Below are 27,040 nucleotides of genomic sequence, written 5' to 3'. Positions count from 1 at the left end.
GCCTATCCAACACTGCAAATGTCCGCCACTTGAGTAGCTCTGATCTACACAGTTAACGGATGAGCTTGCAATGTGTCTATATACGTTACCTGCAGTTTCTTATCATTTGGTGATCTACGACTAGTAGCTCTATCCAGTTTTACTTGTCTGATCTCTCGCGATTTCGTCGGGCACTGCGCAGGCTCCATCACAGTTTTTCGCTTATGATAGTCACTTAGCAGTGTCGTTGGGACTACCAACTCCGAATATTTAACCCACGACATTTCCAACCTCTATCGATGAGGTGGCACTTAAATTGATTCTGGTTTATTAGTATGCATACGGTGATGTAAGCAGCCATTCCAGGTGTATGATAATGCCCGATTCCGCCATGTCACCTCATGCAAAATATATGAGCGGGTTGCTCCACTGCGAAACGTCCATCGACTTTTAAGCTTTAGTGCAGTGTATTGATCGGAGCCTACATTACGTGTCCTTGTACTCCGTCGATTTTTAGCTAGATCGCTGGGTAAATGGATTTCAATGTGCATGAAGGTATGAGTCTCGTGAAATATTGGTTTTCTTCAGTGATTTTAATGAGTTGAGCTGCCAGCGTTCCCACACATATGATATCGGACCGCTACGAGATGTTGAGGATTACAGGTTCAGCCATAGTGATTTGATATAATCTTCAGCAGAAGTGCAATGAAACTCTGAGTAGTGTTATCGTGATTTAAGAGATGGATTTATCGACGTTTGCTACGCTCGGTTTGCATTATATGATGGGAAATGCCACTCAGTATAGTTGCTGACTCCCGAGCTAGATAGGCCAGTTGAATTATATTGGCTATGAATTCGTTTCAATCTGACTTGGGGACTTTGTGGAATTACGTGCGACTGGTTACGATGACCATGAACTACGTTGACCGCGTTAGCTATCGGGTAAGATTTCGCGCGTGAGTTTCACGCCAGTAGATTACCTTCACGTTTCAGGCATGCCAAAGTAGCTGAAAGTCGAATCGATAGCATTCATTCCATTGATTCGAGTCGGGTATAGTGTGAGACGATTTTTCGATTACTGAAATATTACGCTCTTTGCCGCAAAGAGTTGAATTATAAACGAGAATTGTTATAGTTTCGGTACTAAGCTTCGATTGGCCGTAGCGCAGCATACGAAACATGCATTACAAAGCGTTAGTAAAATGACGTATCTGTGAAGTCGTGACCAACCCACTGCATGGTGTCAAAGTGCAATGATATGGATGGCCGAAACATACCAAATATTATAAGCTAGTCAATAACCGCATTAGATTCAAGATTACCGGACCACGACTGACCTATCGATCTCGCTTCCCATGACATGCCGCCCTATTTCTTGTCGCTTCCTTTTTCTATACTACCTTCTTTACTTTCATTCAGTGTGCATGCCTCCTCTTTACATCGCCTAGGCCAAGGTGGGTGTCCGATTCCATAGACAACTCCTAGTCGCTTCGACATCTTCCTTTCTTTTCATTGTATCGCATTTTTGTGGTGTATTGAACTGATAAAATTGCTAATAAACCAATGATGATGATGATGAAGGTAATGAACTAGCAAGAAGTAAAAAATGACAGTTCTCCCAGCAGCTCTGACAAGCTGTACAATAAATCATGTCGCGTGTTGCTTTTACCGGATTTTGTAGATAGCTTTGTTTTACCTATCACATTTTCATGACCTTGAATTATTTCATGAGCGTTACGGCGTGCCCAGGGTTGTAACCAAGTCACAAGGTTCCGAGTCGCAAGTTTTGAATCGAGTCCAGTCGAGTCATTTCAGCTTCGCCGCCGAATCAAGTCCGAGTCCAAGTCATGGAGTAACGGGCCGAGTCCGAGTCATTCTGTTGAGACTCGAGTCCGAGTTCAAGTCACGGAGTCCATTGTTCAGCATTGGGATCAAACCAGGTTCAACTCGCTTCTTTGAAACTCTTGGGTGATATCGAAGGCCTCGGATTCGTAATAGACTCACTTTCATAATAGACTCATAAAATAGGGTTTGTGCACCTATTCTTCAAGTATCGGCAATGATACACGAGAATTGAAAATCGAATAACATAGAATGTCCCGAGTTATGCGCAATACATAAATCGTCTCAAGTCTAGTCCAGTCATTTTCCATTTTTAAGAAAGTGGCCCGAGTCATTACAACCCTGGACCGACCTTGGCAAATTTTAAACATTTGTAACTGGACCTTTGATAAAAAATAATTGAGTAGCTCTGCCATATATAGTCGCATCACTGATAAAGCGTATATCGCAGACGCTGATCGGCCTGCAAGGGTCGGACCGTCACTGCACTGCGTCGATTGCTCAGTTCTTGGCGGCCAACAACGCCGATCTGAACGCGCACAACAAGGAAGGCCACACTCCGCTGGACATGTGTCCAGATCCGAATTTCTGCAAGACTTTGATCAAAGCCAACAAGGATGTGTGAGTTGCCATGATGGTCTGTTGAATATGAAGAGAAAATACTATCGCGCGATTTAGTTCGTGTACGTCTGATCATTTTTGCTGTAGCCATCGTCATAGAATTGGATTTGCGCGATCAAGTCTCGATGAAACCTAAGTTTCGAGTCAAATCAAGTCACTTGGTTTTTGCAAGTGACTCGAGCCAAGTCAAGTCAAATTGTCGTGGTACGAGGAATGATTCAAGTCATTGCATTTTGAAAGATGATTGAAGTAGGCTACAGATACAGTCTCTGTTACCAATAGAGCAGCGAATATCCTGTTGATTATTATGCATTCGACGGGGCGTTATATCGCTCATATATATGTAGAACTGCTAAACTGCGTCATCAACTGATGGTCTCACCAGTCATTAACCGAATAGGGACTGAATATTAAACCTACGAAACTTTAAACAAGTTGGTAGGATATAATGCACAATCCAGCTATCACAGATCCATGCGATAGAATTCAAGCCTGCACCAATTGTCGGCGAGAAATATAAACGTATAAACTATCAGTCCGATTGAAATTAAACATCAGGCTCGTTAATGTGAGCAGCTACTAGTTTACGACAACATAAGCAGTAAACACCGATGGTTGGAATTGAAAGATCTTGACTACCTCAATCTCTGAATTGACAGCCGTCCGGGAACCCCGGATGCGGAAGCCCCCGGGGAATGTGACGAAACAATAGGCGCCGTCGGCGGGGTACGCAACGACACCTCCGCGCCCGCTTGTCGTGGTGGCGCTGGGCTCTCACCCGGAGTCGAGACGCAATCTACATCAATCGGTCAGGATATCTCAGAACGGGATGCCGATGATAATGAAACCGATAACCAGGCGTTCTCAGAAGGGTTTGTATGTATACCACCTGCAATACGACCAATCGAGTTCAATCCCGAGCCTTCCACAGTGATTAATAGTGGCGACACTTTAATTCCCGTTGAGAAATCTGCTCTCAGTGCCAAGGAGCGTCTACTCTACTCTACTCGAATCATCAGAACTGTTACTCGATTCAGATCCGAACACTCGAATCGTTATGTCCGGAATGTGCTATGAATTTTTCCCGTTCAGCTCGCGTAATCTATAAACGCTGCCGCACCGATTATTCTGCAAACCTCGATTGGTCGTGTCGCAGTACACGAAACATGTAGCGCAAAGCCACGCGTGAGGTGACGTATCAGTGAAGTCGTGGTCAAACCACCGCATTTTCACAAAGTGCAGTGAGATAGGTATGCTCGACAGAATACCAAATCATCTTGAATGCGATACAGAACGTGCGTCTTATTCTCAGTGGCCGAATAAGAAGCATACGCTTCAACTTTCCGCGTCTTTCACAGGCGCTCAGGTGCTCGATTTTTGAATTGTTGCGTGATGGTTCAATTTCGACTTTTACCTAGTTCGTCCTTTTCAGGTGGATGTCTGCCCGAGGGCACATAATCGGCAAACTTGCGATAATAGCCTGGATATATGCGGTTCCAAAAGTTCACGACGCCTCTGTGTACACAGGTCAAACAACAGCCGGCGCCTTATGAACAATACCATTCGACTCGGTTCTGATACGTTATTTAACGCAAGCCACCAACACACCAAGGATAGCAATGAACGAAATAACGGCACTCCGGACAAAGCTCACGACGAGTGCATGGTGAGCTCGTAGTAATAATAATAATAAGCGTCAGATTATATTTTCATCCGAACAAGACACACACAATGTACAATGCGGAGAGACACAGTGCGGTGTAATGAACAGATAGGAGGGTGCCGAACGACCAGTGTGCGGTCTATTAAACTGGCATCCACCTTATTCGATGTTAGTCTCTGATCCGCGGCCCGTTTTTGCTCTTTTCATTCTTTGTGGGTGCGCTCTTTCATCGGGTCTTTTTCTGGGCTTTTTTGTCGCCGTAAGAACAGCGACGCGGGGGAAGAGGAGCCCCCAGAGAGTTATAGCTACACAGTTTTTTTTTTCCGAATTAGATTAGAATTGGAAATACTGAATACGCAAAAGCTTGGAAATTGAAATATATTCCCTAGTTAAAAAGAAATACTGCAAAAATCAATTTCACCTCATAACAAATAATAGTTCATTTCCACAAGTGTGAGGACGGCAAATATCTGTACACCAAGCCGGGCTCGTTTCGCACTGTACAGTTCATCAGTAGCATTTTCGGGAGAACTGGATTAGATTAGAATTGAAACTAGCGCATTGAGACATTTCACAAATTAAATTGCAATTAGATTAACGGCTTTCTCGTCTAATAAGTCTAATTAGAATTATCTAGCTGTCCACGTGTGAGCCCTGCAGCCAGTTCTTTCGTTGAGTAAAAAAGCGAATTCGCTCTTCAGATTTGCTCAGACACAGCGTGCGACACTGTGTTGCAGCCTTGCGGGCATTGCCTGTCGTGCCACAGCTGCAGCCGGCGGCTCAAGAAATGTCTGATCTGCAAGGAAGCGGTGGAGCGCAGACTCAAAGTAAGTACGTTGCAAATGTGGTCGGTAATGAAGTACTATTGCTATTTCGTAGTACCCAGGGTAGGTTTTCCTTGTTTGTCCTACTTCTTCTTGGAGTTACAGAACTCAGAACTTCAATATACAATTGAACACAAAATATAGCTTACCCAACATTTAGAATTATGACGACACAGTTTTATTTCAAATTAGACTAGAATTAGAATTACTTAATCCGCGAAAAGATGGAAATTGGTACAAGTTCAATTCGTATCGGATCGGATTCGTTCTGATAAGCATGATAGTAGCAAATGTCTGTACAGGAAGATTTGCGAGTTTCGCACTATACAGCAGAGATGAGCGGATTTGAAATTTCTATGTCCTAATCCAATCCAAATCCGAACCTTCAAATCCAAATCCTATTTCTAATCCATAACTTTTTCCTATTCAAGTCCATGTCCAATCCTAATCCGATTCCAACTGGAAATTCAGAAAAAATACTAATTTATGCAATGGAGGGATTCGAAACTTTTCTTTCACAACCAACGATTCACTTGATCCAAGATAACTTAGTTACCATAAGTACATTAATAACTGATCTGAATAAAGTTTGTCGCCATTCGTCACACGACATTTCAATCTCCCAGAAAATAGGTAAATCCAATCCAACTCCTAATCCGTTCTGAAAAAAATGTCTAATCCAAATCCAATCCAAATCCGACAAAATTTCACAAATCCTGTTTTTTCAAAACCTAATCCTAATCCATGCTCATCTCTGGCCTGCACGTTGCAGACTTTGGCAGTAACAGGTGGCCGCGGGGCAGTTCGAACGATCGACACCTCACCATATTTTCGCGGTCAAAACCGCTCGTGGCTTAATGTCGAACGAGTGCAGACTGCGTTTTGAAATTTTCAAAGGCTCCTTTACTGTCGACCACCGGGCTGGGCGCAATGATTCTAGCGCTCGGATCTGAATCGAGTGATAATTGTAGTGATTCGAGTCGTACAGTGTGAGCTGATTCTTTCGGGTGCTGCAACTATACGCTCCTCTCCACTGATAGGTAATTCATCAACGGGAATTATAGTTTCGATAGCATTTTCCACTGTGGAAGCATTGAATTGGTCGTGTCGCAGCATACGAACGTGTCGTACAAAGCTACTCACGTTAGCGTAAATGGTATGCCCATAAAGTCGTGATCAACTCGCAGCATTGTCACAAAGTGCAATGAAATAGACACGATCGAAAAAATACCAAAATTATCTTTTATGCAATGTAGTACAGGCATTTTTATTCGTTGTGGTCGTTTAAAACTTACATATCTGAACTTTCAACATCTTTCATACCGTTATGACGTGGTCGTGAGTGTTGCTTCCATACTCGCCTCCGTGCGAGTTCTCCATGCATCAAAATCATGTTATAATATCATGTTTTATCAGTCATGTTTTTTTTACAGTCAAAAATTGCCAAACGTTTAAACATTTAGGTAATCAATTCTCGTTCCTAGGTCAAATAATAATCACAGTAGTCATTTGTCACTTTTCGTTTGTCGCGAAGATGCATCTTGCAATTTCTAAAGTATAGCCACCGTCGCGTAGCCAGCCGAGAAGGAAGGGGTTTGAAAAAAAGGGAGGGGTTTGGATTTTTTTCAAATGTACTACGATAGCATCAATTCATTGGGGTTAAGTACACGCGGGAACGACGATTATACAAGCTTCTCGTGTTAACGAACTTACGTGTACGATGAGTTTGCCGACGAATCGGGCAGTACCGTCAATTAGCGAGTCCCCGATCTCTCGTGAGCAATCAAATACGCATTGCGTAAAACGCAACCTCGGCGACGATTTTCGCTAATCACGATGTCCAAGTCTGTTGTGGAATCTGTTCTGTAATGGTGCTGATTTCAGGTGATTCAAGCCTTGCTCATCTTTGATAACTCGAGCCTTGACTCGCATCTTTTGATCCTCATGTTTTGGTGTTAGCGGAAATCAATTACGCACGTTCAAGTTTATTTGCAGAGATTCGATGTCACATGTCACTCTTGACCAGTACGACATAACAATCACTAATCAGTAGGGCGGGTTTTTTTTTACCTAAAAAAAGGAAATTTTGACCTACAAAGTCAAAATTTTGACTTTTTTTGACCTAAAAAAAATGAATTTTGACCAAATTTTGACCTAACGTATGCAAATTAGGTGTTTTCCCACATAATGTTAAAATTGTACCATTTATCTTCAATTCTGGTTGGAACTGACTGTCCTGACGAAGTAGTTTGGCCTGCAAAAACGTTTTTGGCTTAGAAACAGGCAACTTTTTACATGAAAAAAAACAATATTTTAACGAAATCTGGCCCTATGAAGAATTCCAGTGGTTACAATATGTATTATGGTAGAAATAATTAAAATATTTTGTAGTACAACGAGAGATACTTTCCTACATTATTGGGTAGAAAGTGCACGTTCTTATTAAGAAGTTTGCCAAGGACGTTCAACAGAGGGAGTTGTTGGCTGACAACACTCAAGTTGTGCGTACACTGCTGGTGCTAGTGACGCGCCGTGTTGCTTCATTCTGACAATGTTGTCTACATCACAATTTTTCATCATGCGCTTCTTAATGTAAGAATGATGCAATGCACAAGAAGTCTTTCTTCATTTAGGATATTGCGTTACGTTGACCATAACACCATGTCTACCTAATATTTGTTTTACTTGACCGTTTATGATTCACAATGGGCAGACGATTAGCCGTTTGCAACGGTAGGCCTATAAAATAGACTAAAAGCGGTAAAATATCAAATTATAAGTTCACCAACAGTGCAAAATCTACAATACTAACAAAATGCAGACGTCGAAATTTTTTTGACTTTATGAAGAATTTTGACAAATGTTGACCTAACGCTACAATTTTGACAAAATTTTGACATGTCAAAAGAAAACCGCCCTAGTAATCAGTATACAACAACTAACGACATTGTCTCTAGTCCAGGGTCTGCAATATTGCGCATGCAGTGTGCCAAAATGTCAAAATATTACCAAGTGGCGTGCTAAACATTGGTTACGCCAGTGAATCTTAAAGTATTGGTCACGAAGGGTATAAATTTTGGTCGCTACCACACTAGACCCATCTCTTAATGTACGTAATATCTGCATCATTTATTTTTGGTCGCGCTATGATCCTGTGATTGCTTTGGTCGTTTCCAAGTTCACTGTATTCGGCGCCATAGCCAATAAGTGACAAGCACATCGATGTTGTTACGATGATATGCCCTGATGATGAAAAATGTGCCCACTTGTGTATCATACACAAGTCAGTTTGATATCATATTAGGGTTGGTCTGGCATTAGATTTGCACGCAAAGCTCCAAAGGTCGCGGTAAAGATATATTGGAATCGTTTGTACACGTATCAGGCGAAACTAAAAGAATATCTCCTTTCGAGCACGCGCGCAGAGCAATCAATGACCTAGCGGGAATCGACTCCGCTCAACGGCACGCGATCTATCGCTGATTGGCAGCACGTAACACTGCTAGTACGAATTACTGATTTGCAACTGGATGTTGGGAGTATAATGAGAATTTCAAAAGGACGGGGTTTCTAGTTTCAAAAGGGAGGGGTTTCGACCCTCAAAACCCCCTCTATACTATATATTGAATATTCAGACCTCAATTTTACTTCTATTATAACATTCGTGCCTTCTACTGGAATTACGAGCGTCTCGGTTTGCAATGTAGCTTCCATTTCGGAGATGTAAAACACAAGCTTAATTGAGAGTAAACATCCAATGTTTAGTGTAAGCTTCCCATTGAACAGCAGATGTAAGGGTTTTGGGATCGCATGCGATCAAAAGATCGGAATCCGGCTCGCGCCCTCAATTGGGTTTGACACGTATGCTCTGTTTGAAAGAGTTTCTTACGTTGAAAACTTTTACGTTTGAGTGGCAACGGGCAGACTTGGGCATCTAGAAGATTATTAACTTTTCCGAAATAGATTATAATTAGAATTATAGCTGCAGAGTTTGTTTGTTTTTCAAATTAGACTAAAATTAGAATTATAACTCCACATTTCTTTTCAATTAGATTAGAATTACAGGTATATACACAGTTTATTTTACAAATAAGCATAGAATTAGAATTACTGCATTCGCCAAGACCTGGACGTTGAACGAAGTTCCGTTCATATCGAATAAGAGCTCATTCTCATAAGCTCGTGAATGGCAAATGTCTATACAGCAAGCTTGGCCCGTTTTCCACTATACAGTTCTCCTGTAGCACGTTTAGGAAAGCAGAAATCAGATTCGAACTATAATAAAAGCGTGGAAACGTTTCACAAATTAAATTAAAACTAGAGCATACAGGAAAATCTAAAATTAGATTAGAATTTGATTGCTTTCATTTCGTCCTGAATCAGTGCGGGGCGTTGGCGAGCATGAGGGGGACGCTCGCAATGAAATGGGAGATTTGGGGGGGCGCTGACTATAAATTGCGCGGTAGGAGGCGCTGAGATAAAATGGGGCGGTGTAGGTTTATAAGGAAACTACTACGTAGTTTTTAAAACGATTGATGAATAAAGCAGCAAAATATGTACCAACAAATGCAAAGTCGACTCAGTCAAGGCAATGTATGGTCGATCCAGGCCTCGATTCAATCAGCTGCTCCGGAAAAGCTCATTGTTACTCGACAAGTTTGATCCTGCCCATCGATGGACTGGTTCCGCTGTCTACATAATCACTAGAAAGCGTGGTTCATTGTGTGTTGTGAGGACTGCGAAGTATTTGAACACTTATTGCCGCACAGCGTGGCTTTGGGAAACCGGCTCGCGCGATTTTACTCTCCGTCTCAAACCATCGTGAACTTTTCACTCACTGCGAGACGACATATATACTTCACATTTTACGAGTCTAATCTATCCGAACTTGTTGATGATGATATCTGATCAAGGTGAAAATGGCGAAATTTACCAAGACGCGCACTTTACCAGTTCTCAAGCTTGCCTGAGCTTGATACTGGTCCCACGCGCCTATCAGATTTTAATGTATACAGCAATCCTCTCAAAATACCGAACAAGGATGTGATAATTTGAATTCGGGATATATACCGAATAGAAATTCCCATCTGGATTAATCAATCCATTTTGTGCGGTTTCCGAGCATGGAATGAGCGCGGAACTGATACATTGTATTACAAATTTTTAAGTCGCATCAAGGTTCAATATCTACTATAGCTATCAATGGTTTTGGATACACAATAAAATAAAATAAAAACCTCCCTGAAGTCGGGTTTATTTCGTCATTGCCCTTTCCCGCTTATATTTGATAGAACATACTTTTAGTGCCGTGACAAAGCTTCTGACTCAGAGCAGAGACCGACTTGACTTGGAGATTTTGTTCGTATCAAAACTCAAACCCGATATATGAGAATGATGACAATACACTATTACATGACAATACATTATTACTGATAAATATAGAGCAACTTTTATTTTATTATTTAGGCGTGATGAGGGGGGTCGGGGGCGCTGACAACTTATTCGTTGTCCAGGGGGGCGGTAGCTCGAAAAGGTTTGGGAAACACTGCACCAAATAGTCTAAATTAGACAACTAGAACTAATGAGTTGTCCGATTCTAGTATCAGATGAGTCGATATAATCATGTTGATCACAATTCACTGTTCCGTACCGTACGAAAAGCGTATAGCGTTTTTCCTGGATGATAATTTTTAATCAACCGTAAACTTTCGGCGAACTCGCCATTTTCAGTAACATTATCGTGAAAATTTCGGCGAACAACGCCTTAAATGTCAACTCTGCTTTCACTTGACGAATTGCTTTTAACAAAACCTGGGAATCATCATTCCTTTTTTTCGTGACGCCCATCTCTTAGCGGACGTACGCAATAACGCGTCGGTAATGAATTGAGTGCTTATGCGATTATCCTTTCCGATAACATTCTTCGTAGTCTGACTCGTGACTTCTCGGCAATTGACAGACATCTGAAATATCTCGTTCTCCAGCGTCTCTTGCTTTAAGCGTGGGAGCTACAGTCCGACAGTATAGTCCGGTGGTTCTTGGGGTTCCATGAGCCAATCTTGGGGGTTACGGGATGGTTATGACACACACTCGAAACACAGCTATCATTTGTGATGACAATCGTAGATTGCTGGCAATTGAACCCGATCAGTTGTCGAATTGCGACTGTAATGACGGTACGTCGTGCGCGGTGGCGTACGCAGGGGAGGTTAGGACTGGAACTCGCAACCCCATCCTTCCGAAATGCCAATTCCATCTCCAATATTTATAAACTCATTTGTAATCAGGCAATCGGTATCATGCCGTTGCGTTTCGATCGAAAAATACGATGTCACTTTTCAAGGCTAATCCTCGCATCGGTGAACTAGTATCTGAAAGACAACACCAAAAGCCACACTGATTTTCAATAAATATTTATTACAATGTTTTCGTTGTCTTTGATTATTATATTTTGATGGTTTGTTCTTTCTACACTTTGTTGTCGGTGCACAATTGATTTTGTGCAGCAGTTATCTATACTAATGTATTGGACGCACAGTTAGATGTGGATTTTGGTGGATTTTTATTGTTATGACCAATCGAAAATTTGGGGTTCCGCGAAGGCTTGCAGATTTGAGGTTAGTAAGTCCGTTAAAAGCCAGTTGCATAGTCGTTTCTCATTGTCCTGTAGCGCGTTCTAAGTTTACGATACCATACCATTAGAGCTGGGCAAAATCGAGTACCTGAGTGATTCGATTCTGAATCACGTAATATGCTTCGAGTCGAGTCGAGTAATCGAGTATCACTCATTATGACGTCATAACAGAACGTCATATGTGGAAGTTCAAATATGTACCTTTTATTATGCCTTCACAAAGAATATAAGGTCAGTTATTCATCACATTGAAGACGCTTTGTTAATTTTTCGAACATACCGAATTGATTGCACTTGGTGACAATGTTGTGGGACGATCAATCCCACAATGACTTCGGAAATGTACTAGTTCCAGTACCTTTCGTAGCTTTGTACCATATGTTTCGTATGCCATGATACGCCCAATCAAGGTTTCAAGGCTTCCACAGTGAAAATTACTGTCGAAACCATTATTCTCGTTGGTAAATTAACTCCCAGTGGCGAGGATCGTATATTTTCAGTATTCGAAAAAATCGTCTTTTACTTCTCGACTCGAATCATCACAATTGATACTCGATTCAGATTCGAGTACTCGAATCATTGTGCCCAGCCCTACATACCATACCATTCATTGATATAGGTATAATCACTTGAGATTTGATGAAGAATCGCCCGTTTTAGTTGCTCTCTGGCTGAGACTATGTGCAAGCAACCACGAATAGATGTGCAACGCGCGACTAGGACTGCGCGCAATGACTCGAGTACAGAAACCATGCGCTCCTTCGCCACTAAGAGTTGATTTATCAACGAAAATCATCATTATTTCGATGCTATTTTCCACTGGAAACCTTGACTCCACGATTGATCGTGTCGCAGCATACGAAACGGGCAATACGAAGCTACCCACGTTAGTGGTAATGACGTATCTGTGAAGTCGTGTTCGACCCACAGCATTGTCCCAAAGTGGAATGAAATAGGTATGGTCAAAAACATACAAAATCATATTTTTGAGGGTACCCAATTAGGCTTAGACCTTCTTTCTTTCGCTATGTTTTTTGACTACGTCTGCGATTCGTACGCAAAACTACGTACTTCGTTACGTTTTGTATTTTTAAAAATAGAACACAGTTTTGGGATAAGTTTATAATTATCAGTGACATGAAGGCGAGGAACCGCGTGAAATAGCCTATGTATCAGGATAACTGAACATGTCTTCGGAAATTATACCTATTTGCAGTGTCATTAGTCACTCTGCATACGGGATCTTGCAATTTATGAAGTAGCCGGCCCCGATTATCCGCAAAAAGTACGCCACCCCTCGACCACATCCACATTTTGAAACTACCAACTTTGGTTCCTTTCAGACCAGGCATTTCCGACTTCCACTCGAAGCGGTTTCGAGACGTGTTAGAAATTTCTACTCGCACTTGTTACGGGGCAGAAATTTACGGCTTTTCATCCACTTCTACTCGAGTTGCAACGCAGTTAGTTACTTGGAACGTTTCCGGTCATGAACGGGCTGCGAAAAATCGAGTGCCTGAGAGATTCGAAACTGAATCGAGCGTTAGGCGTCGAGACGACCGCTCGGGTATCAGTCATTACGAAGTCAATACGGTATGAATCATGCGGAAAGTTCAGATATGTACATTTTAGTCGACTACAAAGAATATAATGCCAATTCTACTTCGCAGTAAAGAATATTTGGTATTTATATGACGTGAAGCACCGCAGCATACCCATCACCCACTGACAATGCGACGACGGCATTTGCGTTCTGATGCCTTCTACGCGTATTCGTTTCTGAACAAAAGATTCACAATCGTGATCAATGCGTGCCTTGCACATCTTTGGACTGTTTATATGGACTGAGTATACATATATACAGTATGTATCGCAAATCGCAAGACGAATTGCTTCAGCATCATATTGCAAGATGATCCTCGAGATACAATCTTGTCGCATTAGGCGGCGCAAGCAAATTTTCACTTTACCGCCCAAGGCTTACGCGTTATTACCTCAGAAGTCAAGTCTGCGGCAGAATCGCCAGCAGATTGCGGTGGGATTTGGTAACCGTTCCGCTATAACCCAAGAATATTAAGACAAATAGGGCTGAGCACACTGATTCGGGTAGTGAGGGACGATGTTTTCGAGCACTGAAATGATATACGCCCCTTGCCAATAACAGGTTGTTTGTCGACCAGAATTGTAGTTTCGGTGCTAATTTCCACTGTACTGGCTGTGAACTAGGTATGGTGTGAACCCCTGAAAGGTTCAGGCTCGTGTGAACGCGAACCTTTTTGAAAGGTTCTGTGTTCGCGCAAACGTGAACCTCATGACGTCACGTGACGATATGTTGCTTATTCAAACCGTACATTTCAGCGAAATGATAGCCTATATTATTGTACAGTGTACACGATACCTAGCGACGACTCGGGCCACATAATGGCACAATGCTGCAGTACATATTAACGTTTTAAACGTCGCCAAATGTATCAACTGGGGCAATCAAATGATATAGTAATCCCATAAAATCAGTATCTTCCGTCGCTTTGTCAACAATTTAAACTAGGAGTTGCAAGGGAATATAAGCTTAAGCATACGCCTTAACGGTCTAGGCCAGACGGTGAGTTCACATCTACCGGTCGGACTCGAGCCGAATTTGGTGTGCAGCGTTTTTATGGGCATCCTAACAAATACCAATTTCATCGGTGAATCCCCGGAATCCGGAAAAAAAGTAATTTTGAACGACCTTATCTCTACAGCATTTCATTATTTGTGTGTTTTAATTCAGAGCCAATTTCAGCCTATCATCATTACCAATCGACGTTTCTCTCCCTCTGTATATACTCAATACTTTTTTTACTTCCTTGTAAATCTCCATTTCTTCTTCTACTTGAGTATCTGGTTATAGGGACATAGGAACAGATCTATCATCGCTGTAGAATCAAAGTAACTTATGCCCATTTTAACTTTGTGTAAAGCTTTTATTTCCTTTTGGCCTTATCTTAGATTTTCTATCAATTTGAAAAATGCATCACAAAATTTGAAAAAATGGACGTAAGCTACTTTGGTTTCACGGCGACGCCTTTTGTGCTAATTCTTATTCGTCAAGCGTCATTTTCATTATTGCATTTCGTTAATGCAGCGTTATAACTTTGAGGCAGGTTCTGTAATCGTGTGTCAAATTGTGGGTGTGAATACACATTATTTTCGCTAAGAGTGCACAGACGGACATATCTTATAGGGATAGGACGTTGTATATTTTCGTCCTTGATGTTTTTGCGGCATATACACCGACCCATGATATGCATAGGCCGCTGGACAAGGAAGGTGCGGTGCGGAAACAGCCTTGTAAGGCTTTTTAAGAGCTCCGATCCTGACCATCCATTACCATCTCAGGTCGAAGAATGCGCGGTCTGCTGCGACAGGCTGTCATCCGTCACGTTCCAGCCATGCGGGCACACCTGCGTCTGTTCAGGTAAATATAAACCGCGTTTGGCCGTAAAGGTATCTGCTAACGGCCTATTTTGAAGGCTGCGCGGACCTGATGAAAAAATGCATCCAGTGCAGGACGGTGATTGAGAATAGAATCATGCTGCTACGACATAACCCCGCGATCAAAGCAAGACACAATCAGCTGCAGGTAGAGCTTGTGGTTTTCAACGTATGGGCGAGAGCAAGAATTGCACAGCCAGATAATTGTAATTTGAGAGAACTCCCTGTGAATACAAAGTTGAATTGGCAACTACATTGCGATCACAATCAGAGATGGATAACTTCAACATTTTCAGTTTCTTCAAATAGATTAGTACAAATTTCAAGTGTACTAGAATTAGAATGATAGCTGCACAGCTTTTCCATGTTAGACTAGAATTGGAATTACCGAATTTGCAAAAACTTTGAAATCAAATTTCGAATTAGAAACAAATACTACAATATCACGTTCAATCCGTATTAAACCAGAGTTCGTTCACATAAGCGTGAGAATGGCGAATGTCTGTATACCGAGCTAGGCTCGTTTCGTTTCGCACTATACAGTTCTCCCGCAGCATTTCCAAGAAAACCGGAAATTAGATTAGAATTAAAATTAGAGAATAGAAACGTTCAACAAATTAGATTAGAATTAGAATTATAGCCGGGCCGTTTCTTCAAAATCAGATTGGGACTAGAATTACTGAATCCGCTAAACTAGGACATCGAATCCTATTCTGACTTCGAAAGAAACACCACAATATCAATTTCAATCGATGTCAGATCAATGCTCATGCTCATTCCCATAAGCACGAGAATGGCAAATGTCTGAACACCAAGCTTTGCTGGTTTAGCACTATACAGTTCTCCTGCAGCGTTTCCAGGAAAATAATAAATTTGATCAGAATTAAAATTAGATCATAGAAGCGTTGCACAAATTAGATCACCGGCAGTTCGCTCCGATCAGACTGGATATTCTTTCCTTTCAGTCTTCGCAGACTATCACGCAGAACACTTTCGCGCATTCGAACAACGCCGCCGCCAACCAATCGCCGCCGTCCTTTTCTAATCTGCAAACTCCCGGATGCAACGCGCCGCACGGCTACTCGCTGGCGACAGCTTGCGCGCCGCAGCGTAAGCAGAACGTGGCCAACGATCTGTCTAAAGACAGCAGGAACAGCGACGCGGAGATAAGGAAGCTGCAGCAGAAGCTGCAGGATTTAAAAGAACAGGTGCGCTTTGGGTTAGCTGAATGGAGGCTCATTTGCCCTGTTCTATAGTTCTATTTGCGTATTTTGAATAGTGAATAGTTGCAGTTCTAGTTGCGATTTTGGATTTCCAATAGTTTGTACAAGTCTGCCTGTCGGCGTTCGCCAGAGCTCAAAGACACGCACACCCGTCTCATACAACAAAAGCCACGCTAATTTGCAGTAAATATTCATTGTAATCTTCTTGTTTTGTGTGACAATCATTATATTGTTGATGCACAATTAATTTTGTGCACCGATACTCTACCGTGATGTATTACATGTGTACAGGGAAGATGTTTGTTCGGAGCTGGAGTCGGTATCTTGAAACGTATGGAATCGGAGTTGGAGTCGGTGGTTAAAGGAACCGACTCCGCAGCCCTGGTTGCAACGCCGTTAACTTTGACCACCCATGCATCTAGCTGTACTGACTGTGCTGATTTGTTGGGTGTATGTTCCTTTTAAGGTGAATTGCCCCGTTTGCCTGGACCGGATTAAGAATGTCGTGTTCCTCTGCGGACATGGTACGTGTCAGCTGTGCGGGGATCGCGTCAACTTGTGTCCTATATGTCGGAAGCCGGTGCAGAGAAAAATCCTTCTGTATTAGTCCCTCGAACGAAATGTATCGGCGTTTTCGAGAACTTGAGAATAAACTTGTTTGCACTCTGCATGTGACCGATGTTCGTGACTATCAGACTTTTTTCACGAAGGGCGTCGCCAGAGCGATATTCTTACGTGAGAGTATAATGGACATGCCCAGAGTTCGTCACAGACTCACTGTAGGCTTTGTGTACTTGCGCTACTTATGTGTTGGTTGCGCTACTTATGTGTTGGACCGCTTCCGCTTCTACTCAGATTTACAACTAGAAAATTGTCAACTTTTTCAAATTAGAATTACAGCTACAAAGTTTTTTTTCGAAATCAGAATAAAATTTGAATTATAGGTACACCAATTTTTTTCGCGTTAGATCAGAATAGGAATCACCGAATCCGCAAGAACTTAGACCAAGGGTGTCAAACGCACGGCCGTAGGGCAGCAGACCGAGCTCAAGAGATTTGTGGGAAAATGGACTAAAAAGTAGCTGTTTACAGAAGTGAAAACGGCAGATAGAAACCGGTGTATGGGGAACATAATTGTTACACAAAAATATATTTAATATATCTGTGGTCGCACTTCGTTCTCGCTTATGACTTAACAGCTCCTCGACTTCCAGAAAGACCCTGCGATATAAGAATAATGAACCAAATCTCAACGTCGCAACGCATGCCCAGAACTCTAGCCAGATTACGACTAAAACAAAGCAATCCTAGCAACATGCCAACTTATCATCGTTAAAGTCACTGTTTTAGCAATTTAGATAACTGTATTCAACCTCCCAATCATCGACATTTTGCCAATTCCATTGTTCGCGAATAAAGATTCAATAGAATGTATCCCTATGATCCGTAGACTGAATAATTGAGTATTCAAGTGGACAACACGGTCATGGATTTTGAGGTAACATTGTGGAATAACTTGACGGGTCCGGCCCGCGAGCGATTTGAAGGTTTGAATCCGGCCCGCAATGCAACTTTAGTAGGCCTATATGATAGGGTTACCATATTTTGGAATCGGGAAAGGAGGACAATTTTTCAAAATTTTCCAACTTGGAATACAATACAGTTTTTGTTTCAAATTTATAGGTGGCTTTTTAAAAAAGTCAACTTGCAGGTTCAGCTACCGAAATAGCCGCCGAAGCGTTACTTCAGTGCTGATTTACTGTATCTCAGTCGAATTTGGCACTAGATTTAACCAAAATGATCAAAAAAGACGACAAAATCTCAGAAAGGAGGACATTTAGCCGTCCTCGGAGGACATTTTTAAAAACCTGAAAAAGGAGGACGTATGGTAACCCTACTACAGGACACCCCTGACTTGGACATTGAATCAAGTTCCGTTAATATCAAATGGTGGTTCATTCTTATGAGCAAGCTTGGCTCGTTTTCGCATTGTGCAGTTCTCCTGTGGCATTTACTGCAAAGCCAGAAATAAGAGCACAGAAATATTTTACAAATTAGATTACCGTCATTTCGCTCTAATTTAGACAACTAGAATTATCTAGTTGTCCAGGTCTGCTTCTACTTGAGCATTTTCAGACGAAATTATACTTACGTTTTACAATTTGTAATTAACCTAAATAGCAATATGTCTCTGTTTCTTAGACGGCTCAATGCTTACGTTGCCCAGTGCTCACATTAACCAATCCTCTTGTATGATTTAAATCGAACGAATATATTGTATGCGTTTATATTCTCGCGGATGTGTAGATGGGTACTGGGTAGTGTAACTTCTCGAAGCTTCGTGTGTTAGGTCCTATATTTTGGCTGATAAGAACTGACTAGTATCTAGCTCAGGGGTCACCAACACGCGGGCCGCATGCGGCCCACGAGGTCATATTTTGCGGCCCGCGACTTGATTTGAGATTTCGGAAGAAAGCTAAGAAAACATTTTGCAAATGCTGAAATTGACCTGCAATGGCCGAAATACTGCCAAGACCGAGACGTTTAGAAAACGGCTTAGGGCAGTGGTTCTGAAACTGTGGGGCGCGTCCCCTTGTGGAGGCGTGAAAGCATCTGAAGGGGGCGCGGAGCTGCAGTCAACTGAAAATTTTTTCGCGCTACGCGCGATTTACCTCGAGTTCATTCTTATAGTTATGGCTCTGTGTACGGTCCCGAATTCATATTATAGAATTCTCTCATCAACATTCATAACCATCCATGCCATTAAACTATCCGTTCGGATTGCTAGCTTTATGGATGCATTTTGTAATGTGACAATAAGGGGGGACGACAATTTTCAGTATCATAAAGCGGGGCATGTCAATAAAGGTTTGAAAACCACTGGCTTAGGGCTTCTTCACAAGATCAAGCTTTACGTGGAGATGGTCTTCCATCTAGTAACGTATCTCGCTAGCCCCAAAAAGCGTTTCAAGGTATCGTGCACAGCTCCAAGGTTCAAAATAAAATGAAATTGATGACGGTGATATTCTGTTCTATTTTTTTTCCTTTAATAAAATGTTACTTCTTTTGTGATCACTATGCCCATCGCCTATGTAGCACTGCGTTGTACTGACATAGAGTTTTAAAACGTGGTTGCCTACTTTATATCGATATTGAATTCATGCGGCCCGCGGCCGCTACGAACTTTGAAAAGTGGCCCGCGACCCGTTTTGAGTTGGCGACCCCTGACTAGCTGTACAGTTATTCACGTACTTTATTAGCAGTTTTACGTGTGCTTGAGGACACACCGTCTTTTTGCATGTATATTTAACTAGATATTCGTTATTTGATTAAGATAAATTAATATTTAATCTGTCTTTCACACAGCTAGCAAAATGTAATGAATTTGAATCATCACTCATACTTCGAAAATTCAATTTGACTTGAATTGTGACTTGACTTGGCTTGACTCGAGTCACCTCCAAAAAACGAGTGACTTGACTTGACTCGAGTCAAAATCTGCAATGACTCGATATGACTCGTGTCTCGACGGTAGTGACTTGATCCCAACACTGATCTGTGGTCGATCAAAGTTGTGAACAGGTTCTTTGAACTCTGGCGGCACGTAGGACACAAGACAAACAAATAATTACGAATCACTATTACTTGTGTCCGAAAAAAAGAAAGATTTTTGAGAATCTTATCAGGGGACGTCAGTAATCAAGACCTAGGGCCCGGAAAGATAATAGTAAACCAGACATATGCAATACATGAGAAATACACAGCTTTTTCCCTGGTTGAACCCCATTTAAACGCGCCCCCGACGTTCAGAGAGTGCTGCACTCATGTGGGAAACGGCAGGCATGGGAAACTGACTGAAAACCCAGACTTTTTGAAAATCGGTTAATACTGAACGTAGTATATATAGGCTAAATAACCATTGTTTTATTTTGCGAAGCAGACACGGAAATTCTGTTTCGCATAGATAAGTATAGATGCGAAAGACAGTAATACAGCGACGAAGCGCGACCCGACTGGATAATCTTCCAACTAAAAAGTCCTAACGCCATGGCCTTCCATGTAATACTCATTGGGCTTGGTTTGTTGTCAATTTTCATTTGGAAACGTGGTGCTGTGTAGTGCAACATTAGGGTGACCATATTTTGGAATCGGGAAATGAGGGCACTTTTACCAAATCAGAAAAGTTTTAGTTGATCAAGACTGGAAACAGCCGATTTTGCTTATTTTTGCTTGAGAATTTGTGGAGTTGACTAAAATAACAGGTCACCACTCTCGTTCAACTCCTGATTTACCCACTTTTTACATAAATTTGGTGGTGTTGATTAAAAAAAAATAAGGTCATCACTTTCAATCGACTCCCCAATGACCCGCTCGAACGTCCGTATTAGCTATTTGGCGTTATTTATGTAAGTATTGTGTCAGAAATTGTATACATTCCTGAGTCACAAACAAAATGAATGACTGCAAATATTGTAAAAAACCAAGGAGGAACCTATCAGAGTAACTCATCATAAGCTCATAAATATTGGTAGTTATTGCACAGTATGTGCATGGTATTATTTATAGTGGCTTAAAGTGAGAGATTTCAATTCTCACACTTACCCAAATTGTCAGCCCTCTCGAACCTCATGCTCAGAAAGGCCTCGTAAATATATGGGCGCTGGCTAAATTTGATTTTGCAGATCCATGAAGTTGGCAAATACACGGGGACACTTTGATATCCTGTGGGATAGGCTGTACCTGTATTCCCAAATCCCAACTTGGGCTGACCACTCGGCTGCGTATGTGCGGATGATATTGAAATGAAGAAGTTGTATCATTTAACGGGAAGTAGCCTATAAATTTCAGTCAGAATGACTTCAGTCTTTTCAGGATTCGAATTCGAATACAATTTCGCAACCACCATACTGCTAAATCCTGCTAACTCCCGTGCATTACTATAGTGTAGTGGTGAGCTTCAACGTCATTTACAGCGATGGCCTGGGTTCGATTCCCGCCACAGGTGGTTCTGGGCTCTTCTTTCCCCCTCTGTCGCCCAAAATAATACCCGATGCAGACGTACGTACTTATAAAGAAAGCGAATGGAAAGAGCAAGAAAATGGCCGCCGAATAAGGATTAACATCGACAAAACTTTGACTACGGGCATCAGGCGTATTTTCCGTGCCAGCATTATTGCTACATGTCTGTTTATTACGTATTTTTATCGAATGTAAACATTCGATACGTATTTCGGTTGGATGAAAAATAAACACGCGGACGAATTTGCAGTATCGGTATCAGTATCCGTTTAGTAATATTTTCATCATTTCAAAACACCACAAAACTGCAATAAAATGAAAAGTTGGGACGGTTCGGAAACGACTTGGAGTAGTCTTTGAAATCAGACACCCACCTGGGCCTAAGCGATGTAAAAAATAGGCATGTACACTGAATGAAAAATTAAGCAGAGAATATAAAAGGCAACGGCAAAATGAGGTGACATGTGACGGGAGATGAGATCGATATGCTAGGTCTTGGTCAGGTAATCTTGATGGCTGATCAGTATTCATTTAGAATAGGTGTGTCAAACTCAAATTGCATCGCAGGCCGGATTCAAGCCTTCAAATCGCTCGCGGGCCGGACGAGTCAACTGATTCCAAAATGTTACCTCGTGTCATATTGCTTTGCTTCTCGCTTGAATACTTCATCATCGAGAATATAGAGATAATTAATACACGGATCATAGGGGTTTTATTCTAGCAAGTAGTAATACCATTATTTGGGAACAATGAAATTGGCGAAAATACGACGATCGTCCGGTTGAATACAGTCATCCGCTGAAACAGTGATATTACCGACGATACAAGTATTAGGCATATTTCTATGTTCCCTTTGCTTTAGTCATAATTTGGCGCCAGCCGTGCGTATGCGTTGTGATGAATACAAGATATTTGACTGTAAACGCGGACTTTGTAATTTGGTTTATTATTATTAAATCCTTTTATCCATAAAACTCTGAACTCAGTGCGCATTTTTGCCTTTTCGAAATTGGGTGTCAATGTCACCGACTGGTTCCCAGTAGTTACTAGAGTGAAACCACAACGCCGTAGTCGCGTGGTTTTAATGTGACCTATTAAACATTCTCGACATTTGCGGTCTTGAGGGATTATTTGAAGGATAGTATTTCTTGCTAATCTCAACATTTGTTACAAATGTGCTGGATAATATAATATTTTTTCAATCTACTCAGAATGGCTTCGCGGGCCGGATGAGATCGTCTGGCGGACCGGATGCGGCCCGCTGGTCGTATGTTTGACACCCCTGATTCAGAAGAAATTGCTTATATTTGGACCTAAATGTGGACATGTACAATTGGACATGGACATGCTCAGCGACTGTCGGATAGCAGGCCTTATCCGCTGAATCTCATACTTTCACTTAACACTGGATTGGTACCAGGATACTCCACCATGACAACAATCGACTTGATCTTCACACAATACAATATGACCATATCGCTGTGATAGTCTGTGTTTATGTATTATTGCAAAGTTTCTTGGAACGAATATAAATCTGCCCGTGTATGAGCCATAGTTTAGCTCTTTCCCTCAATCTAGTGGTCGAATGTTGGGTGTGTGCTTCTGGAAATCTGCAGTGTGTAATTTAATGCTACATTGCTGCATCATCAGAGATCTAATAACGCGGGATAGAATGGCTGAGTCTCAACCAGAAGAAGATGACCTGGCTCTGACTGAAGGATACAAAGCACCAGCGCAGAAATCTTTAGCAGAAATCGCCAACCAAGACGCGGAAGACGAGAGCTTGCGTCGATACAAGGAAGCCCTTTTGGGTGTTGGGGATATTTCCAAAGTGACCGCCGCTGGAGGTAAAAAGGTGATAGTCGAGAAGCTGAGTGTTGTCATTGATGGTCGCGATGACATATCGATGGACTTGACTGGTGACTTATCAAAGCTAAAGGATACTCCCGTTGTAATGAAAGAAGGGATCGAATATCGTTTGAAACTCCAGTTTAAGATTCCCGGCGAGATCGTCCCTGGCCTTCGTTTTTTCACGCAGATTAGCAGAAAGGGCCTCAAAGTCGACAAGTTGACTTATATGGTCGGTAGCTACGGCCCTAACACTGAAGATAAGCCGTTTCATGAATTCACAGCATCACCAGAAGACGCACCAAAGGGAATGATAGCTCGCGGCCACTACACTGCGAAGAGTATGTTTGTTGATGATGATAAAACGAAGCATCTGGAATGGAGTTGGTCTTTTGATATCAAGAAAGATTGGGATTAATGTGATATACCACATGCATCAATCGAACGGGCTAATACTAATCTAGAAGCTAGAACTGAAGTAATTGTTTAATTCCTGGTGCCAAAACAGGATGCCTTGCCAGAAATTGTTTGCGGCTTTGTAAATGATTGATTAGTATCAGCGGATTTGAATTATCGCTTTTTTACAAACCAATCGTCTGTAGGATGTATGTCAAATTTTTGTAAGACCAAAATCTATTCATAGAAAGCCTTTGTGTAGGCCTATGTTATCAGCTAGTAAAATTCATGAGTATTTGGTTTTGTTTTATCAAACTGTGTGTGTATAAATCTCTTGAAACAAAATTTGATTTGTATATTAAGCATTATTAACATGATAGTCGGTGAAAACGGTCAATTTACACTGGGATCTCGTTATTTTAATCATTGAGATTGAATTCTTCATGGACCAACCATACTGTGTTAACCTTAAAAACTGTTCCCCTCAGGTATGTTCAGACCGAGACAATATTTGTTGCACTGCTGACAAGGTATCACAAGGCTATTTTACTCTCCGTTTTTGAATTGACATTACGTGCTTATCATAATGTGTACATGCAGCCGCATAACCAAATCATGCTTGTAATCAGTGCGCTATTTCTGATGAATTCACTGATACGTGTTACTTTTAGACCTTAGATTCGAATAACGGTCTCGTGCGCTTCCTGACTTGACTAGTGCTATCATGACTCATTGCTTCACTCAATAAAGAAACAAGATGATGTGACTTTTCACCGTAGCCCACAGGAAACAGTTGCTTTATAGCAAGATTCAAACCTGCCGTGTGGTATATTTGCGTTAACTATGAATTGTTTCATTTGGTCTGAGCACTAGTAATCGGACCAAAGTATTCACTTCTTATAGGACGTTATGTAATCGTTTGAATGTTCGTGGAACTATAGTTTGAAAAAAATGCTTCAAACGCGCATTCCTATATTGTAAGCGTCTTAGTATTGTGAGTATTACCAAGCATTCACTAGCAGCTCTTTCTGCAAGATCTTACTCGAATACTTATCATGTCATCCATGGTATCTATATACTCAGATCAGTATGGTATTAGTTCCATCTACTAGGAAATTGATTTTACTTGTCATATGTCATATTGGAATCCGGCCACTTACGCTGTTTGTTTTTGTATCATAATGATAATACACGAGAATGTGTTATTCGATTAATGTCTCCTTCATTTTGCATGTCTGTTATGTATAAAGGGTTTCGGAAATTGAAATTTCCAGCTATCTCGGATTAGATTAGGATCAGAATTATCGTGACACCATATATTCCAAATTAGATTGCAATTTGAATTACTGACTTTGAACACAGAAACTTGGATATAAAATTAAATTCAGGATTAGGAAGAAATACAGCGAAAGCAAGTTCATGTCAAATCAGAGCATTCCCGAAAGAATGCCAAATGTCTGTGTCTGTACAGTGTGCAGTCAGCTTGGCTTGGTTTGCACTAAGTAGTGCTGTAGAATTTTTAGGGAATCCAGAAATTAGATTAGGATTAAAACATAGAAACATTGTGCCTTATTAGGATTAGATTACCAGCATTTTGCTCCAAGTAATCTAATTTGACAACTAGACTATATCGTTGTCCAGGTCTGTGAACACTATTCACTGAACATTATTCACGGGTATTGTAATGGGTCCTTTGGCAAACGACATCACGGTTATGGAGTCGCACGCGCGTGTGTCGTGTGCTCAAGAGTCGGCCAACCGTCGGAATCCTTAAACGATTCACTGCCAATTCTGTAAATATTACTGGCGGTATCTGAATCGAATAGATATGCTACAAAATGGAACAGGCGTTGAGCGCGGTGGCGCTTCCGAAAGGCAGTCAGTCGGTCATTATTTCTTCACTAAAGAAAGACTACACGACGAAGGACACTGCACAGCTTCTCGATTGTGTGCGAAGGAGAGTGACGCTGATCGCCAAGTCAGAGAGTTCCCTGTTCATTATTGAGATCACGATGAATTCAACCCCCTTCTGTGAAACTCTTGGCTAACGAAGTCCTCACAATCATAATATACTCATTTTCCCACTACCAACATGGTTTTTCCAACAGATAGGGTGTTTGCTACTCTACTTCAAGTATCGGTCCTGACATAGCGTACGAAAATTGAATCAAGTAATGCAGAATGCCTCGGAGTCATGACATGATCGAGTCGAACACAATGACTTGAGTAGAAGTCGAGTCAATACGCGAAGTGACTTAAGTCAAGTCGTTTCATTTTCCATTTTAAGGAAATAACTCATCGTGTCATCATCATCATCATCATTGGTTTATTAGCAATTTTATCAGTTCAATACACCACAAAAAATGCGATACAATGAATAGACAGGAAGATGTCGAAGCGACTTGGATTTGTCAATGGAATCGGACACCCACCTTGGCCTAGGCGTAGTAAAGAGGAGGCATGCACACTGAATGAAAGTAAAGAATACAGTATAGAAAAAGAAAGCGACAAGAAATAGGGCGGCATGTCATGGGAAGCGAGATCGATAGGTCAGTCGTGGTCCGGTAATCTTGAGGATGGACTGTATTTGGGCTACAACCCCGCAGTTTTATAGCCTATATACCTGAGCGGTGTGAGCTAAACCCGCGGTCTGATTTGGCATTTCGTAAAAAGGATTAGTAAAAGATTTTGAAAAGCTTAAATTGATTTCAGGTTCAAAACATTGTTGTTGTTGTTCAAAGTTCGCTATTCTTCTTTGCCCAACATCACTATTCCTCACTAGCTGAAACGGTTTTGGCGGTGTCAACAGCATTCTATCGAGGGAGAATCAACAGACATGAATGGGGGGCATGTTGCCTTGGCGTGGAACGGCCCAGACACTTCCAAGCTTTCAGCTTGAGACTTTCCCACAAATTCAACCATTGCGAGTTGATTGATAGTCATTCAGCTGGTCCCAATATCGATTCCTTAGTCGCTGAAGGGCGTTGTCTATAGGTTACAATATTTTGAAATCAGGGAAAGGAGGACACTTTTTCAAAAAAATTTAAACTTAGAATACCGGAGGAAAATCTTGAAAAACATGGTAAATTTTTCCCACTTCGTGATCGGTTGACTATAAAAAAGGTCAACTTTCTCGCTCAGTGCCCAAATTACAGTTTTTCATTCACATTTATCAGGTGAAATAGCCGCCGGAGCGTTACTTCAATGCTGATTTACTGTATATCAGTCGAATTTGCCCTACCTTTCTCAGAAAAGAGGACAAAATCTCAAAAAGGAGGACATTTAGGCGTCCTCGGAGGACATTTTAAAAAACCTGAAAAAGTAGGACAAATCCTCCTAAAGGGGGACGTATGGTAGGCTAACCCTAGCGTTGTCTGGTATCATACGCTGCTCATAGTTCCAAATAAAAGTGATGATCATCATACTTTTTGCATGTGCATTACAACGGTTTTAGGTATTTTTCAGCGAAGAGCAGACGAAACCTCAAAAGACTTTCCGCTTGGTTGCGATAAACAGA

General features: G+C 41.5%; 2 protein-coding genes across 3 annotated transcripts in view; both read left to right on the top strand.

Moving 5' to 3' along the window:
• Positions 1–16,928, top strand: part of LOC145447975 (E3 ubiquitin-protein ligase MIB1-like) — a 66,567-nt gene extending 49,639 nt beyond the window's left edge. Inside the window, exons 20-27 of one of the 2 annotated variants that reach the window (XM_080326278.1) lie at positions 2,273–2,442; positions 3,102–3,314; positions 3,970–4,108; positions 4,807–4,932; positions 14,942–15,020; positions 15,076–15,185; positions 16,012–16,245; positions 16,727–16,928. In XM_080326278.1, the coding sequence (XP_080182404.1) occupies positions 2,273–2,442; positions 3,102–3,314; positions 3,970–4,108; positions 4,807–4,932; positions 14,942–15,020; positions 15,076–15,185; positions 16,012–16,245; positions 16,727–16,867 (1,212 nt within the window). In that variant the 3' untranslated portion in view covers positions 16,868–16,928. Of the gene's footprint in view, positions 1–2,272; positions 2,443–3,101; positions 3,315–3,969; positions 4,109–4,806; positions 4,933–14,941; positions 15,021–15,075; positions 15,186–16,002; positions 16,246–16,726 lie in introns of both variants that reach the window. The other variant, XM_080326277.1, reaches the window with a different exon arrangement.
• Positions 16,929–22,872: 5,944 nt separating this feature from the next.
• Positions 22,873–24,733, top strand: LOC145448624 (rho GDP-dissociation inhibitor 1-like). The gene has a single exon (XM_080327066.1). The coding sequence runs from the start codon at positions 22,907–22,909 to the stop codon at positions 23,543–23,545; it is 639 nt and encodes a 212-aa protein (XP_080183192.1). The 5' UTR covers positions 22,873–22,906; the 3' UTR covers positions 23,546–24,733.
• Positions 24,734–27,040: the final 2,307 nt, after the last annotated feature.

The sequence above is a fragment of the Botryllus schlosseri genome, chromosome 10 (genome assembly GCF_051294905.1).
Source record: "Botryllus schlosseri isolate E-star chromosome 10, Bs_hap1, whole genome shotgun sequence".
NCBI classification, from domain to species: Eukaryota; Metazoa; Chordata; class Ascidiacea; order Stolidobranchia; family Styelidae; genus Botryllus; species Botryllus schlosseri.
This window is presented reverse-complemented; position numbering and strand designations above follow the sequence as displayed.